The 18,003-nt window shown below is 37.8% G+C and overlaps 1 protein-coding gene across 4 annotated transcripts in view; it reads left to right on the top strand.

Moving 5' to 3' along the window:
- Nucleotides 1-18,003, top strand: part of LOC127448060 (pre-mRNA-processing factor 40 homolog A-like) — a 66,795-nt gene that overhangs the window by 39,980 nt on the left and 8,812 nt on the right. For all 4 annotated transcript variants that reach the window (XM_051710331.1, XM_051710329.1, XM_051710328.1 and 1 more), the window contains 10 exons: nucleotides 3,364-3,472; nucleotides 6,345-6,495; nucleotides 6,660-6,793; nucleotides 7,664-7,778; nucleotides 10,358-10,449; nucleotides 10,526-10,642; nucleotides 11,056-11,193; nucleotides 11,465-11,560; nucleotides 17,660-17,746; nucleotides 17,826-17,919. In XM_051710331.1, coding sequence (XP_051566291.1) covers nucleotides 3,364-3,472; nucleotides 6,345-6,495; nucleotides 6,660-6,793; nucleotides 7,664-7,778; nucleotides 10,358-10,449; nucleotides 10,526-10,642; nucleotides 11,056-11,193; nucleotides 11,465-11,560; nucleotides 17,660-17,746; nucleotides 17,826-17,919 — 1,133 coding nt within the window. The remainder of the gene's footprint in view (nucleotides 1-3,363; nucleotides 3,473-6,344; nucleotides 6,496-6,659; nucleotides 6,794-7,663; nucleotides 7,779-10,357; nucleotides 10,450-10,525; nucleotides 10,643-11,055; nucleotides 11,194-11,464; nucleotides 11,561-17,659; nucleotides 17,747-17,825; nucleotides 17,920-18,003) is intronic.

Here is an 18,003-nt window from a genome sequence, read left to right on the forward strand (position 1 = left end):
CTTGAGGAACAAATCCTGAACCTAGCAGTGAGGATGTGTAGTTACTTTGCTTCAAATGCCTTAAAAACTGAAAAATGTCTCATATGAGTGCTCTTAACATTTAAATTATATTGCTGCATCTCTGCCTTCCATCTGCTTAAAAAAACTTGCTGATCTTATGTGGATTGTCTTCATGTGTTCCATATTGCTACATTGTTTGGCCTTTGCATTTAATCTTACATGAGTTCTCTTATATCTCTAATATAACATTAATAGCGGCATCTTATTTTTTTTTTTCACGAATTTGGAATGCCCAATTCCCAATGCGCTCTAAGTCCTCGTGGTGGCGTAGTGACTCGCCTCAATCAGGGTGGCGGAGGACGAATCTCAATTGCCTCCGCGTCTGAGAAGGTCAACCCGCGCATCTTATCATGTGGCTTGTTGAGCACGTTACCGCGGAGACGTAGCGCGTGTGGAGGCTTCACGCTATTCTCCACGGCATCCACGCACAACTCGCCATGCGCCCCACCGAGAGCGAGAACCACATTATAGTGACCATGAGGAGGTTAACCCATGTGACTCTACCCTCCCTAGCAACCGGGCCAATTTGGTTGCTTAGGAGACCTGGCTGGAGTCACTCAGCACGCCCTGGATTCAAACTCGTGACTCTCGTGAGCTACCCAGGCCCCCTTTTATTGCGGCATCTTTGACTTTGTATCACCTTTTTATGAACAGCTTTACAGATCTTAATAGTTTTGCTTTGCCAAATATTAATAACAATGATGTGACTTGCAGTGCACTGTTTGTCTTTGTATCAAAATGCCTTTTTGTACCTAAAATGTGGTGGTGTCTCCACAAAATTGTTAATCTGTGCAACTGTTAATAATCGTTAACAGCTGTGCTGTCGTTGGCAAGTGTTAAAACATCTAATAATGGGTTGGAGTAAAGATGGGAGCTCAAAGCAAAAAAATTGCTTGCCGATTAGCGGCACTTATTGTAAAGGCGTGAATGTGCTATCGGCGATCATCCATGTCGCTTTCTATGTGCAAGGGCCATTCGTTGGTGATTCGCCTCTCATAATCATGTTGCCTTCACTGAAAAAGACATGTGTAAATGACAGGACAGCACAGGTTATAGCATGTATTTATGAAGTCATGTCTATAAAGTGCTTATATGGGGTTACATAAGGCAAAAAGCCTTGCAAACTATAAAATCTTGCAAACTATAAATACAGTTTGGAGGAAATTGACTTAAAACGATATATTTATGAAAAAATACACATTTTTAAAGCCATTTTGGTAAAAACAGCTATTTTTCATGTTTGTGTTGTGGCTAGGGCTGAAACGATTAGTCGGCATTATCGACAACGTCGACAATATAAAATTGTCAACAAAAATTTTCGTGGTCAAATAGTCGTTTGATCTTAACGTAACATAAGATCATATGAAACTCTGATTGCACACAAGAGCAGCACTGCAGCTCGCGCCTGACTGAGGAGAGGAAGAAAACACATCTCACAGTCCAGACGCACTCTAAACTTTCCAAACAGCTTCAGGTGATGTAGATCGCAAAAATACAAAATAAGTAAATACAGAAGCACTCTTGTTGTGGAATAAGCAGAGCCAGAGCTGACGCTCAGCTTAAGCAAAACTTGCGTGTCGAGCGTCTTTAAAGGAAATACCCCGGTGTTACATCTTTAATGCAGTCCTATTTAATGTGTTATAGCTTTATTAAAGTTAAAATAATAAGGAAACTGGTCGGCGCCTCTTCTATGAGTTGCGCGAAGTGTCCCGATCTAAGGGGGAGAGATTGAAACTGCACCCGGCTGAGGTACACTCTTGCGGGGACACTCATCCCTCGAGTGCACGCGCTAAATGCAGCTAGATTATAACGTGATGGCAACTTATTGAATCATAATATATGTCACTGTGCATTTCTTATCGTGAAGAAAATTGTCTTTATTAATAAGAGTTTTTTTTTGTTTTTGTGAGTTAAAGATGGATTGAAATGAACAGAAAGGTGAGAGAGGAAGTCTTCGCCCCATTATACACTGCAAAAAGTTTTGACTTGTTTTCCAATATAAATATCTAAAACTCCTTTAAAACAATGTACATTTACTTTAGCAGCTATACTGCAGAATATTTTTTTTAAATCTGAGAATGTTGAATATTAAAAATACAAATATTTTAAAATATCTAAAGATCCTATAAAAAAGATGCATTCACCTGAGAAGCAGCATATAAGATATTTAGACTTGCTTTTAGAGAACAGATCTTGAATAAGTGTATTTTCTCTTTACTGCACTCGCAGAAGTATAACCAAGTGAAAAAATACACTTATATACAAAATACACTTACAGGTATATTTAAGATACATTCTCTTAAAGCAAGACTAAATATCTTATATGTTACTTCTCAAGTAAATGTATCTTGTTTTAAGGATTTTTAGACAATTTTAAATGGAAAAAAAGACAAATACACTTGATAACAATAGGATTTTTTTGTAGTGAAATTGTTACTGAATTAAATATAATAAGTGTTTTTTCCCTTTAATTCAGTGAATGTCATTTAGAGGTATTTTTAAAAGATGATTTTGTGTTCTTTATTGTTAGCAAGCATGTTTAATACAACCTTTTAAGTCGGGCACAAGCTGAATAGTCAGTTTAGAGCTAATGATTAATCGTTGCAATAATTGCCCGAATAATCGTTCTAATAATCGTTAGATTAATCGATTATCAAAATAATCGTTAGTTGCAGCCCTAGTTGTGGCCAGTGAAAATTTTGGCAGGGCAAGTAAAAATCTGAACCACTGGCCTGACTGGGCAGTAGAAAAAATCCATAGGGTCTGTTTTTTTGTTTGTTTGTTTTTTTTCAGTGTAGAAAAAGCTGTTTTATGCTACATATGGGTGGACCCCCTCATAGTGGTCACATGACCAGACGAATGTTACTTAACTTTATCATTTGCTTTATCTCTTTTTATCTGTCATTGAATCAGAGCAGTTGAATTTCACTGCCCTACTTATTTATATTATTAAAGTCACATCAGTGTTGTCATGGTGACATGTAGCGAGGTTTTGAATTAAATAGTGTTGATATTAGTGTAAATCACACCTGTTATCAGACTTTTTCAATCAGCACAATATCACAAGGTCTCTGTGATGCATTGTCTTATTATTTAATGGTTACATGATGGTAATGTGGTGTAACATAAGTGCCCTCTTCTGATGAAATGCAGAAGTGCTTTTACAGTAATGCGAGCCATTTGAAGTTGTTTCCAGCGCATCTCAAATATCACCATTCACTGTCCTCTTATAAGTGCTTTGAAGAGTGTGATACAAACAGTGTAAGTAATTGAAGGTTTTCTGTGTATCTGTCTGTTCTACAGGAAAGCAGAGCAGATGTTTGGTGATCAGGAGGTTTGGTCGTGTGTTCCAGAGAGGGACAGACTGGAGATCTATGAGGACGTGCTCTTTTATCTGGCCAAGAAAGAGAAGGTTTGACATCAGACCGACTGTCTTTATCAGTGATCTTGCATACACACATACATTGACTATACCTGACAGGTGTTGCTTAAACAGCTCAACCTGCTAATTACTTTTGCACTTTAATAAAGTGTGTGTGTATTTATATATATATATATATATATATATTAGCGCCACAACATTAAAACCTGCCTAATATTGTGTAGGTCCCCCTCGTGCCGCCAACCCGCACCTTAGCATAGCATTCTGTATTAAGCAGGTGGTTTTAATGTTGTGGCTGATCGCTGTATATGTAAAGCATATACAGTATATAAATTAGGAACAAATTTTTGGTGTGGTGGAAATTATGCCAACTGTTGGAACATTGTAATAAAAAAATAAATTACAGAAATTTTCACACAATAAATATCAAATGGTTTATTTTTATTTGACTCTTTTAGATTTATTATATTTTACATATTTTTTATAATGTATTATTTTAGTTTGTAACGGTATATGTTACACACAAAAGCCATTTGAAAAGTTCCAAAAATAAATGATTAAGGCCTGGTAAAAGTTCAGTTCCAATTCAGATTTAATGTGACATTCATATAATAAAAAGTTGAAATATGTTCGTTTTAATAATAAAACGACATGAAAGTGCCCGATGTTAAAGAAACAAAAGGTGAATTTTTGAAGAACATCCTAGCCGCTCTTTTCCATATACAAAGTGCCATGCACTGTATTCTAAGTGTTCTGAAGCAGTGTTGGGAGTAATTTGATTAAAATAATTGGTTACTGTAATCTAAGAACTTATAAGTCAAAGTAGCATACTACATTTCAAATTCTTGTAATCAGATTGCAGTTACTGACTTTCAGTTATGTTAATTACTAAGTACAACCTCAATTCCAAAAAAGTTGGGACAGTATGAAAAATGCTAATAAAAACAAAAAGGAGTGATTTGTAAATTATATTCACCATTTGCTATATTATATACAACTACACATTATATGATGTTTTACCATGTGAATTTCTTTGTTTTTTGTTAATGTACAGTAATTTCAAATCAGATGTTTGCAACACACTCCAAGTAAGGCGGGGCCAATCTAGCACCCACAATCTCTGCTTATTCGGCTAGTATGTGGTTTTAATTTGTCCTGCTGAAAATTCCGGGATGTCCCTGGAAAAGGCGGTGCTGGATGGCAGTATATGCTGCTCCAAAATTTGTACTTATCTGTCTGCATTAATGGTGCCCTCACAGATGTGCGAGTTACCCATGCCATGGGCACTGACACACCCCTGGTCCACACAGACACTGGCTTTTGGACCTGATGCTGTTAACAGTTTGGATGGTCCTTTTCCTCTTTGGCCTGGAGAACGACAGCTGTGTTTTTCAAAAACTAGTTGAAATGTGGACTTATCGGACCAAAAAACACAGTTCTACTGTTCTACTTTCCATCTAAGATGAGACCGAGCCCAGAGAAGTCAGCAGCGCTTCTGGACAGTGTTGATGTAGGGCTTCTGCTTTGCATAGTAAAGTTTTAACTTGCATCTGTGGATGCAGCGGTGAATGGTGTTGACTAACAAAGGTTTACTAAAGTTATCCCAAGCCCATGTTCATGATATCCATTACAGATGAATGACGTTTTTTTAAGACAGTGATGTCTGAGGGATCAGAGATCATGCGTATTCAAAAGTGGTTTTTGTCTTGCCCTTTACGCACTGAGATTTTACCAGATTCCTCAAATCTTTTAACTATATTGTGCACTGTAGAGGGTGAAATGCCCCAAATCCCTCCAATTTGTCTTTGGGGAATATTATTCTCAAAGTGCTGGATTATTTGCTGAAGCATCTGTTGGCAAATTGACATGTCTTGAACGATCCTTGCTCTTGAAGGACTAGGCTGTTTTTGGAGGCTCCTTATATACTATGACACGATTGCCTCACCTGTTTAACATCTCCTGTTTCACATTGCCTTGTTATTTTAAGTCATCAAATTGTTAAGAAATTGCCCGTCTCAACTTTTTTGGAGTGCTGTACATTAAAAAAACAATGAAAAGCACAAGGTAAAGCATCATATAATGTGTAGTTGTAGTGCTTTCAATATAGCAAAGGGTGAATATATAACTTTTTTGGAATTGGGGTTGTATATTACTTGGATTACACATTTCTGAAATGAACTACAAAAGTCAAATGGACTACAAAAATGCAAAAACTCACGCCGAAACCAGTCTTTAAGCAACCCGTGCTCATCCACGTTCCAGACAAGAAGCATAGTTAGCGCTTCTAAAACGGCAAAAGCAAGATGAATTTGAATATCCTATAATTTGCTTCGGCGGCTGCCGAAAAATTTCAATGCAGGAAAAACCCTGTTCTCACAAAAGCAGAGGATTTAACAGTGGATGTAATACTTCTATAATGTACAACATGAAAAGAAACTGAGTCTCTGTCCTCTACAGACTCAACAGTCCAGCTTAAATATATCAATCAATTGGATTGGAAGCATGCTTAACATTTTTATGCTTAATAATATTAATAATATAGCTATTTTTTTTAATGGACTTCACCTCCAATCCCACAGTCTCCCTGCACCTCCCCTGCAGTGCCCTTGTGAGGTGTGCCTCACACTTTGGGAACCACTGGTGGAGGGGTAGATTTTCAGTGAATAAAGACTTGAATAAAAAAAGACTTGAATTGAAGTTTTATGGACTTTTGTTGTTATTTTGGTGCTTGATATCACCCCAGTACCCATTCATTTTCATTATATGAAAAAAAAAGAAAAGAGCAGCCAAGATATTCTTTAAAAATTCAAAGAAAGAGAAGGTTTAGGAGAGGGAATTTGCTATTTTTGGACAAGCTATCCCTTTAAATGTTCTATATACAATTTGCATATTAATGTGTCAGGAACAAGCAAAGCAGCTGAGGAAGAGGAACTGGGAGGCGCTGAAGAACATACTGGACAATATGGCCAATGTGACGTACAGAACCACCTGGTCTGAAGCTCAGCAGTACCTGCTGGACAACCCCACCTTCGCTGAGGACGAGGAGCTGCAGAGTACAAACACACACACACACACACACACACACACACACACACACACACACACTGAACTTCTCTGACCTCATGGTGATGCTCTTAACCCGTATAATGAGTGAGTGTGTTTGATGTGGAAAAAGCTTTCATCTTCCTCTGTCTCTCTTTGTGTGTCTGTGTGTTAGACATGGATAAGGAGGATGCCCTGATCTGTTTTGAGGAACACATCCGTGCACTAGAGAAAGAGGAGGAGGACGAGAAGCAGAAAACTCTGCTGCGAGAGAGACGCAGGCAGCGCAAAAACAGAGAGTCCTTCCAGGTGACACACACACACACACACATGTGCCCGTGTCTGTTTAACCATTGTTACCACTCATTTGAAAAGCTCTCAGCATGATGAATTGGAACCTGATTCTGGAGATCAGCTGATAAGTGTGATGACAGATACTGAGATATTTGACCGAGTTTATGCCGTCACGGTTCATTGAGTAGAGAGGCAGCCTGATGTAAGCGATCGTGTATGCATTCTCATTGAGTGTGTTTTCATACAATATATGTAGGTAAACATTCATGTCTATTACTATGAATTGTTGTATTGGTGCATATAAATGAAAATGATTATTCTATAATAGTTTTGAAAAATGTCTTGATTTATTTCTAACTAGGTTTTTAATGTGCTTTAGTTTCATTTCATGAAACATATTGAATCTTCCAGACAACAGTTGTTGTTTGATTAAAAATAATGTTACATTTGAGCCCCTTCAGAGCAGATACGTAAATATCATACTACTACCAAGTAAATACGTGAATTGATTTGATTATAAATTATTTATTATATAAGAAGAGAGAACACATGGAGTGATACATGACACGCATTTATAGACAGACAGTGATGCAGACACGAATCTAGCACAGCAACGGTCATTTATACAGTTTAGTGGTCATTAGATAAAAAAGATTTGACAGCAGAATGATGTGATTTAACAATCAGTCCAAACAAGTTTTCCAGAGAGCTGTGTAATAACTGATAACTGGTGAATAAAGCACCGGTCTGCTATATTAACATGTGCACTGGCAAACAAATCACACTGATAAACAGAGAAGTTTACTATGATGTGTGTGGTGTGTGTGTGGTGTGTGTGTGGTGTGTGTGTGGTGTGTGTGTGGTGTGTGTGTGTGTGTGTTTCAGAAATTCCTGGATGAGCTTCATGATCATGGGCAGCTGCACTCCATGTCTGCCTGGATGGAGATGTATCCGACTGTCAGCGCTGATATCCGCTTCAACAATATGCTGGGCCAGCCAGGTCTCTCTCTAACATACACACACACACACACACACACACACACACACACACAGAACTCTGCAGACATTGGTGCTAATGAATAATACATGTAAAAGGGTCCTGTCCTTATTTCAGGATATAATCCTGAAATTTCATCAGTACACTCTGTGAACTCTACGTAACTCATATCATCAGCAATTATAAAACGGATATCTCCTGCACTCTTCATTATTAGGACCCCTCTAAAACAAGATGAGCCATGTTTAAAGATGTGATCCAATGCAGATAAACTCACAACTGTGACTGTAACTGTCCTCTAGATTAGTGCTTATAGTGGGTGATATGAGCAGAAATGTATATTTATATATATATATATATATATATATGGTTGATAACGATATGCATCACAATGTACAATGATTAAAAAATGTCTGATTAAAAAAGGTCCTTTTATAATTTAAAAATAGGCTTAATGATCTTAAGTACTGGACCCTTCACCCATTTAAAAAAAAAAAAAAAAAAAAAAAAAAATTTTATTTGAACAGTCACTGGGCAGGTTTTTTCTGAAGTTTTTGCATGCCCTCAAAATAAGTTTTGTGTTCCCTTGCAATAAGTTTTGCTTGCCCTTGTAATAATTTGCATTCCCTCACGATAAATTTACCATGGTTTTACTATAGTAAAATTGGTGCAACCAAGTTTTTTGGCTTTACTGTTTACCATGACAGTCATCATTTTCTTTTCTTTTTTTTCTTTTTTTTTTTTTTTTTGGTGTAAACATGGAGTTACTTTAGTAATATAGTAGGCTGTAGTAACTTAGATTTGGGTGGAAACTCTTGAGTGCATCTCAATCAGTTCCTTAGTTCAGTAGTCAGGGCACTGATCAGTGAGTCAGCCATTTTTAGGGCTGTCTCAATCACAAATCATTCCAGTGCACTAAAACGTTCGCTTCCTTAAAAATCCCACAATGCACCGTTAAACCCAGGGAGCATCATTGCTCACTATGTTCCCTTACCAGAAACGTCCTCGTGTCATCTGAAGTCTCTCAAATCGTTAGATGACGAACACAAGTGTAAAACTATGAAGTCCAAGCATTATTTTCTCTTAAAAAGAGATGTTGTTTGTAATGTCTTTCATTCATAATTACCATGAAAGTAAAACAGTCTTTTAAATATTTGAGTTGTTAAAAGGTTTGAAACACACTCCAATATATTTTTATTTCTTTATGCCATTTATCTGTTACATTTGAATATCTTCAATGAAAATGAATGATAGTCATAGTCATTTATACAGCGATGGTGCTGATTAATAACAGCTTCGCTACAATGCGCGAGTTTGTTAACGTGTCACGGGTGATTGAGTCATAAGTGTCCCAATGTTTAGTGGATCAGTACCCTTACTAGCGCCCGAATTCGTGTTCACGATATACTGATTATGACATTTACTTTGGTAAAACTGTACTAACGGTAATTGTAGTAACCATTGTTTTTGGCAGATATCATGGTTTTACTGTAGTAATATTGTAGGCTGTAGTAACCTTGGATTTGGTGCGGAAACTATGATTTTACTTTAGTAAAACTGTACTAACGGTAATTGTAGTAACCATAGCTTTTGGTGGAAACCATGGTTTTACTACAGATTAACCATGGTTAATATCATTAAACATAAGCATATTATTGGCCTACTCGTGACAGCAATCAACAATTTCCCAATTTTATTTGTCAATTGCTCACAGGACACATTCTGTATGCATCAGACAGATGCTTTTAGACTGTCTAACTTTGGTTGCGTCGCATCTCACTGGTTTTCAGCATCTTGCACCCTAAATGGCGCGTTTTAGGACACTGTGTCAAATCAAAGGTATTTCAGCACAATAACGCGATATCTGTGAAAGGCTGTCTGCTCCTCTCGTTGGTTTGATGAGACGTGTTGTCTGTACAGCACCAAGCTGAGGCTGTGCTGACTGCCCCCTACTGCCCCAGATTTGTGAAAACATCAAGGCGGTACTTAAAACTTTAATTGCTCCAATGGTAGGAGAATTCCTTATTATGGAATTAACGCATTCTTTTTTACAGAATTAATCTCGCTAAAAGAACGCATTAAATCGACATCCCTTTCTTATTATTAAAAAGACTGTTATGTTTTTCAACTTCTCAGTCCAAGAAAAACATGAGGCTTTTTTTCTGTTCTCCTGCTTTCAAGCATTGTATATAATTAAGTTTCTTCAAATATGTTTATATTTGCTTATAACAGAAATGAGAAGTGACAAGGGAACACTTCTCTGCCTGAGCAGTAGAGTAATAGTAGTTTGAACATCAGAAATATCATTTATTTTAAGAATTTTAAATCATGATCTTGAGAATCGCTTTATTAGTTGTCATTACCAAACAGGTTATTATTTGAGAATTTTGAGTTCAGAACCAGTCAATCCAGTATATATTCAAGTTAATGGACTGCTAGCTAACTTATCCAACTTTTTCTCCAAAAACGGATAAAATGTCATCCATCTCACACCATTAAATATTCACACCATCACATATTATTCCAAAATCCACTTGAAGCTTACAAATGTATATATAGAGTGTTATGCTGTTTTTTTTTAGGCTCCACTCCTCTGGACTTATTAAAGTTTTATGTGGAGGATCTGAAAGCTCGTTACCATGACGAGAAGAGGATCATTAAAGACATCCTGAAGGTGAGTGAGTGGATCAGACTGTGATATGATTAGTGCTGATCAGATCTGAAGCTCTTCATGAACTGTGTGTGTGCAGGATAAGGGCTTCCTGGTGGAGATCAACACATGCTTTGAGGACTTCGGCTCAGTGATCAGCTCTGATAAACGTGCCACCACTCTGGATGCAGGAAACATCAAACTGGCCTTTAACAGCGTAAGACAAATTTAACTGCCCGAAAATAAATACCTGTTACTTTGACTTTATCTCTAAATTAGCTCTGTTCCTAAACCCTAATGAGCACTATTTAGAATTGAAATAGATTTAACTTAAAGTTTGTGTGTATCATGTGTTTTTGTGCTTATTAGAGATTTACTAACCGCAATTGGGATAAATTGTGCATAAAGTCTTGTGTTTTTCGCAGGAGAAACACTATTTGCATGATCAGTCACTTCTGAGATTCCATTTGGATGCTGCTTAGAAGATAGCTGCTTATGTACAAGTTAATGGCAAGGAAGCTAACTAGAGTTTTTAACAGAGCTCCAGGGTTTCTTGTTCATTAATTGAGAAAACATGAAATATTTTCTCTTTCATTAACTTGTTTTAATCTCTTTCCACTGACATGCCAGTTGCTAGAGAAGGCAGAAGCGCGTGAAAGAGAGAGGGAGAAAGAAGAGGCGAGGAAGATGAAGAGGAAGGAGGCGGCATTTAAGAGCATGCTGAAACAGGCCACGCCCCCTCTGGAACCTGATGCCACATGGGAGGGAGTACGACAGTTAAAATAATATTAATTATAAAAGATGAAGTAATATCAGTGATAATAAAAATATAATGGTATAAAAAAATATTAGTAATGCATATAATACATATTTACGTATCTATAAATATGTAGTACTGTATATAATTACTAATACATTTATAAGAGTTTGAGAAATAAATTAATAAATATTTATTAAACTGTGGCCTTATGACAGATTGTTATTAGTTCTTCTCCACTGATCCTTTACATTGTGAATTGCATTTGTCACACTCATTTAGGTGCGAGAGCGGTTCCTGAAAGAGACGGCGTTTGAGGACGTCACACTGGAGTCGGAGAGGAAGAGGATATTCAAAGACTTTATGCATGTTCTAGAGGTATGAAAGAGTTCTAATGGAGAGATTTATGAAGGGTTTGCACTAGGGCTGGTCGATACCTAAAATTCACTGTATAATCACAATGATTTTGCTGACGATATAAAATTAAGCACAATCGTGAATATCACGATGATTTTAATGTGCTTTTGTACAGTCAACAAGTTTCTTAAAGAGCGCATCAGTAGACTAATTTCACGATCCTTCAGGGCTGCACAATTAATCAGAATAACAGCAAAATATCAGTATGTCATATGTGATTACTAAAATGCAAAAGGTTGCTATTAAAGACAGATGAACATGGTCTGTGTGCTTAGGTGACACGCTGTTCTGTGCACATGTGGGGCTCATTGGCTCGTGTTTTTAGCGCTTTTAGAGCAGTCCACGTGCATTGTGAAAGAAAAGTACTGCAGGTTCAAGCATTCACGCAATTCCAAACTTCAGTAAGCGCCACAGTGTAACAGAAAAGGAGGAGATGACAGCGATTCACCAGAAGTGGAACATTGTAAACTACACACTGCACTTTCAGTGTCAAAATAAAAGCTCCAGGTGAAGGTGAACCAAAGAGGACACATATATTCCTTTTATATAAAACAAATCTAATCCTACAAATTAGGGGTGTAACAATTCGCTCTGACAATGATTCGATTCAATTACGACTCTTTACCTAATGATTACGATGCATCCTGAAATCTGGTCACGATTCGTTTCAATCCGATTCTATTATTTTGGAATGATTCATAGTTGTTTTCAGAAATATGCTTTGCTTTGATTAATGGCATTAAGATGCCATTGTAGTAATACATTGATACACGATTAATCATATACGCCGACATCACCCAGGGAAAGAGCCATGGTGAGCTGAAACTGCACACACTCCCTTCCATTTTTAAGCAGGCACTCAGTGCTTATTTGGACAGACATGAAGCAATAACTTAAGCGATTGGGGTGTTCATGTGGGATTTCCACGTATTATTAAAATACTCAAGCAGCATTATCACAACATCCCTTCTCGTATGCATTTTAATAGCAAGGTTGAAATCCTGGAAATCTGAAATTTGGTCATGATTCATTTAAAATGATTAGATTATTTTGGAACGATTCATAGTTGTTTTCAGAAATATGCCGAAAAAAGATTCAAAGTTTTTACTGAACATTCCTAATGTAGACAGCACAGAAATGCACCAGAGTCACAGATGCATTTAGGATCAATGAGGTTTGGTTTGTGGTAAATGAGTGACTGCATATATTAACATAAAAATGCATTACAGTGCATCTGGAAAGTATTCACAGCGCTTCAGTTTTTCCACATTTTGTTATGTTACAGCCTTATTCCAAAATGGATTAAATTCATTATTTTCCTCAAAATCCTACAAACAATACCCCATAATGACAACGTGAAAGAAGTCTGTTTAAAATCTTTGCAGATTTATTAAAAATAAACAAAATAAAAAAATCACATGTACATAAGTTTTCACAGCCTTTGCCATGACACTTAAAATTGAGCTCAGGTGCATCCTGTTTCCACTGATCATCCTTGAAATGTTTCTACAACTTGACTGGAGTCCACCTGTGGTAAATTCAGTTGATTGGACATGATTTAGTAAGGCACACACCTGTCTATATAAGGTCCCACAGTTAACGGTGCATGTCAGAGCACAAACCAAGCCATGAAGTCCAAGGAATTGTCTGTAGACCTCCGAGACAGGATTGTATCGAGGCACAGATCTGGGGAAGGGTACAGAAAAATATCTGCAGCATTGAAGGTCCCAATGAGCACAGTGGCCTCCATCATCCGTAAATGGAAGAAGTTTGGAACCACCAGGACTCTTCCTAGAGCTGGCCGCCCGGCCAAACTGAGCGATTGGGGGAGAAAGGCCTTAGTCAGGGAGGTGACCAAGAACCCGATGGTCACTCTGACAGAGCTCCAGCGTTTCTCTGTGGAGAGAGGAGAACCTTCCAGAAGAACAACCATCTCTGCAGCACTCCACCAATCAGGCCTGTATGGTAGAGTGGCCAGACAGAAGCCACTCCTCAGTAAAAGGCACATGACAGCCCGCCTGGAGTTTGCCAAAAGGCACCTCTCAGACCATGAGAAACAAAGACTGAATGGCAAGCATCATGTCTGGAGGAAACCAGACATCGCTCATCACCTGGCCAATACCATCCCTACAGTGAAGCATGGTGGTGGCAGCATCATGCTGTGGGGATGTTTTTCAGCGGCAGGAACTGGGAGACTAGTCAGGATCGAGGGAAAGATGAATGCAGCAATGTACAGAGACATCCTTGATGAAAACCTGCTCCAGAGCGCTCTGGACCTCAGACTGGGGCGAAGGTTCATCGTCCAACAGGACAACGACCCTAAGCACGCAGCCAAGATAACAAAGGAGTGGCTACGGGACAACTCTGTGAATGTCCTTGAGTGGCCCAGCCAGAGCCCAGACTTGAACCCGATTGAACATCTCTGGAGAGATCTGAAAATGGCTGTGCACCGACGCTCCCCATCCAACCTGATGGAGCTTGAGAGGTCCTGCAAAGAAGAATGGGAGAAACTGCCCAAAAATAGGTGTGCCAAGCTTGTAGCATCATACTCAAAAAGGTGCTTCAACAAAGTATTGAGCAAAGACTGAATACTTATGTACATGTGATTTTTTTTCGTTTTTTATTTTTAATAAATTTGCAAAGATTTCAAACAAACTTCTTTCACGTTGTCATTATGGGGTATTGTTTGTAGGATTTTGAGGAAAATAATGAATTTAATCCATTTTGGAATAAGGCTGTAATATAACAAAATGTGGAAAAAGTGAAGCGCTGTGAATACTTTCCGGATGCACTGTACATGATGTACATTAAATATATGAGTATGTTACATATAGATACTATGTTGCATGCATAATATATATACGATAGGAATAAAGGATAATAATGTCTGATGCAACATTATGACTTGATGCAAACACAGACAAACAGACGGTAAACCTAAGCACAATAGTTTTGCATATCATGTAACGTTAACATTTATTGCACCAATAATTACAATGATATGTCGTGTGCAGGCAGATAAGATCGATCTAGCAGGGTCTGTGAAAAGGTCTCTTGCTTAATGTGAAGGAGGAAGCGGGAGCCAAATAAGCAATCCAACGTAATTCTTTATTTCACACACTTTTCAGTGCAGCACACAAGAACTCTGCTGCGTGCATATCTCTCTCTCTCCTCCGGTTTGGATTGCCCTTTTATCCCTCCCAGCTCTCACTGCAAACACACAGCTGTTAGAGAGAATTTTTCCACAGGTGTCAATCCTTATTGTTCTTCCTCTCTCAGCCTCGCTCTCCACAGATGTCACTCGGCCACGCCCCCAACACCACAGGGTCATAGAATGAAAACATTCTATTTTAGGTGGTTATACACAGAATGAGGTAACCATGAGTTCCCTATTCATTTTGGGATAGGTAGAGAGACGGCAGGTGGCTAAATGAAGGCGCCTCCGCTTGTCAAGTTCGTTTATGAGAATTAATTTGCATTGTCATGCAGAACTGTCTGCGGCACTCACCCCGAAAGATAATTTTTTTTTATATATATATATTTTCACGGCTTGAATGCGTGTCATTGACCAATCACAGGTGACTCTAATCAGCTGAACAGTCTGAAGTCACACCATATTCCCTGTGACATTCACTATAAAGAGAATGAATGAACAAGTGAATGTTTTTGTTTACAGACAGATTTCTGCCTACCAATCACATTTATTTAAGCTATTCAATTAAGCGTTCTCTTCGTGGTTAAACTGTTTTATGGAGAAATAACCAATGTTATGGAGATGCAAAAGCAATATTAATATTATATCGTAATCTGGGAAGAAGGCAACCATATTAAACTTATTTTGGTCAGATGGGTGCAAACCATTTTGAGTAATGACACAAAACCGAACTCAGCAGCATCCATTCATCCATTTTATCTTATGTAGGTTCATGGGGTGAACTCGGCCGCTTAAGCTTTGTTTATTTTAAAGTGCGCTTTTTTTCCCCTCAATCTCGCGTGCTCCGCTCTGTGTCTGTTGCGAGAAGGCTTGCGTAATATTATACAGCCACATTGGGATGTTAATATAGTAATGATAATAGATTCTTAAATTCTGTAATCGATGCATCAGACCTTCTTTGATAGATTGATGCACCGCTGTTCTGGCAGATGAATCTCAATGTGTGAGCTTGCCTGGACAGCACCTATGTGTGATCATGACTGGGAGATATTCTGAGCCAGAGTCATAACCTGCTATTTTCATGTTGATATTATGGTATTCTATTAAACATTTAAAACTGAAATATTACTTGCTTTGATGAAGATAAACAACACTCTTATTTATGTATTTTGAATGAAGGAATTTTACACTTATAGCACTTTTCTGGCAGTACATTCAAAGTGCCTTTACATTGAAAACATGGGACTCTCCTCAACCACCACCAGTTACCAGTATATTTTAATATGATTATTCAAGTGTTTTATCTACTATTAATGTTTGTATTGCACTACATTTATCAATTTAAGAGGTGAAACTCGTAAAATGACTGATACGAGTTCAGTGGAAGACTTTATTATTGTTATATTATATTGTACAGCCTCAGTTCATAATGCAAGTAAAACCGTAATACTACAATAGCATGTCTATAACTCTGTAAACTAAAAACATAAAACGAGGATTCAGTAATGATGGGGATTAAATATACTTTATTAAACATGAAAATATGCATAAATTTGCTATATAACAATATAGTCAATTTCAGAAGTCTATCAGAAGAAATTTCACGTTACAGTAACTTCCCCCGACAACGTTGATACATCACGATCGGTTAACACATGAGTATTGTTCGATTTAAATGAGTATGACAAGCAATATAAGCTTCAGCAACCCTACCAGACAACATATCCAAGCATTATAGCAAGTAAAGCACTTCACCAAACAGTTAACAGATGAACATCTATCCAGACTGCAGTGAATGCTGTAATGAACTGAGTTGAACAGCGTAGTTTCCCCAGCCGGAACACGTGACAGCCAGTACTTCTTTCCTGTGTTTACTGGCATGACACAAGGATGAACGACATATGCCAGCGAGTTTGTGCCAAATCCGACCTGACAGCTCAAAATACAAATCATTTTTATAGACTTACCAAAGTGGTAAGGTAAGGACATTGTTTTGAACATTGATTGTTTATGTACTCAATTGTGGCAATTTGTTCATTTTTACCAAACATCTTACATAGTGCAGCTTTAACAATTTCTATAGTGAATATGTATTTTTCTAGCTTTTCTGTTGTAAAATGTTACATGAGCTAGATATTGCTCTCATGTAGATGAAAACTTGCTTACAAGCCATAGTTGTGTCCGATTTGTCAGTGAATCATTCACTTGAGTCCATACTTGTTAATGAATTAGCCAGAATGGCTCACAAATCAGTCTGAATGATTCATAAGCCCAATCGGTCTGAAGAAAAAATTATTTTTCATAAAACAGGGTCCAGAAATCACAAATGGAAAAGTCATGGAAGTTCATTGGTCAAAAAACGGTGGGAAGTACTGTAGATTTTTAAAGTCATCATGAATCAAAATGTGTCCCTTTTTCACTTTCATGTTCCTGGTCTTTGTGAATGATTCATCTGTGCTTGTTATTCCTAAGATAAAATAGTTTGTCTTTATAACCTTTATAAAAATAGAATAGCTTACTCTGTCTCTGAAACAACTTTCCGTTCCGGGTGAAATCACCTAGGCAGTGTGGGCTATTTGGTTTGTGTAACCAATAACCAAATAGCTATTTAGGCATTGTTTTAGGCTACTGCTGTAGGCAATGCAACTTTTCTAAAATGTGCCGGCAGTGTTTCAGTCCTCCACAATCCACTGCAAACTCATTCAGCACTCACTCTATACTGATATTTCACCATCCAACCAATTCCTGATGGTTAAAATCAAGATTCACAATTTTTCTCGTTGAATATGTCGTTTCACTTTGAAATATGTCACACTGCAGCAGTAAAATGGGTTGCAAATGCTGCTTCACGTTCACTTTCGAGGCAGATTCAGATGATGGTTATAATGTTTGTCTTATGTCCACAGCATGAGTGTCAGCATCATCACTCCAAAACTAAAAAACACTCAAAGAAATCCAAGAAACACCACAGAAAACGCTCCAGATCTCGATCCGTAAGTATTGCCAATAACTGACTTGATTTACTTCCTCACACACACTCTGCTAACCTGTGTCCTGTGTGTGTTCCAAAAGGGTTCAGAGTCTGAGGACGATGACTATCACTCGAAGAAGAAGAAATGTTCGACGTCTAAATCTGCGTCCGAGCACTCGTCCTCCGGAGAATCCGGTCAGTGTTCTTTCTGATCAATGTCAATGCACCGCTCATCAATACTAATGACGTCATTGTTAAACGCCAGTCAGAGCCCTGCTC

This window comes from Myxocyprinus asiaticus, chromosome 11 (genome assembly GCF_019703515.2).
Source record: "Myxocyprinus asiaticus isolate MX2 ecotype Aquarium Trade chromosome 11, UBuf_Myxa_2, whole genome shotgun sequence".
In the NCBI taxonomy this organism is placed as follows: Eukaryota; Metazoa; Chordata; class Actinopteri; order Cypriniformes; family Catostomidae; genus Myxocyprinus; species Myxocyprinus asiaticus.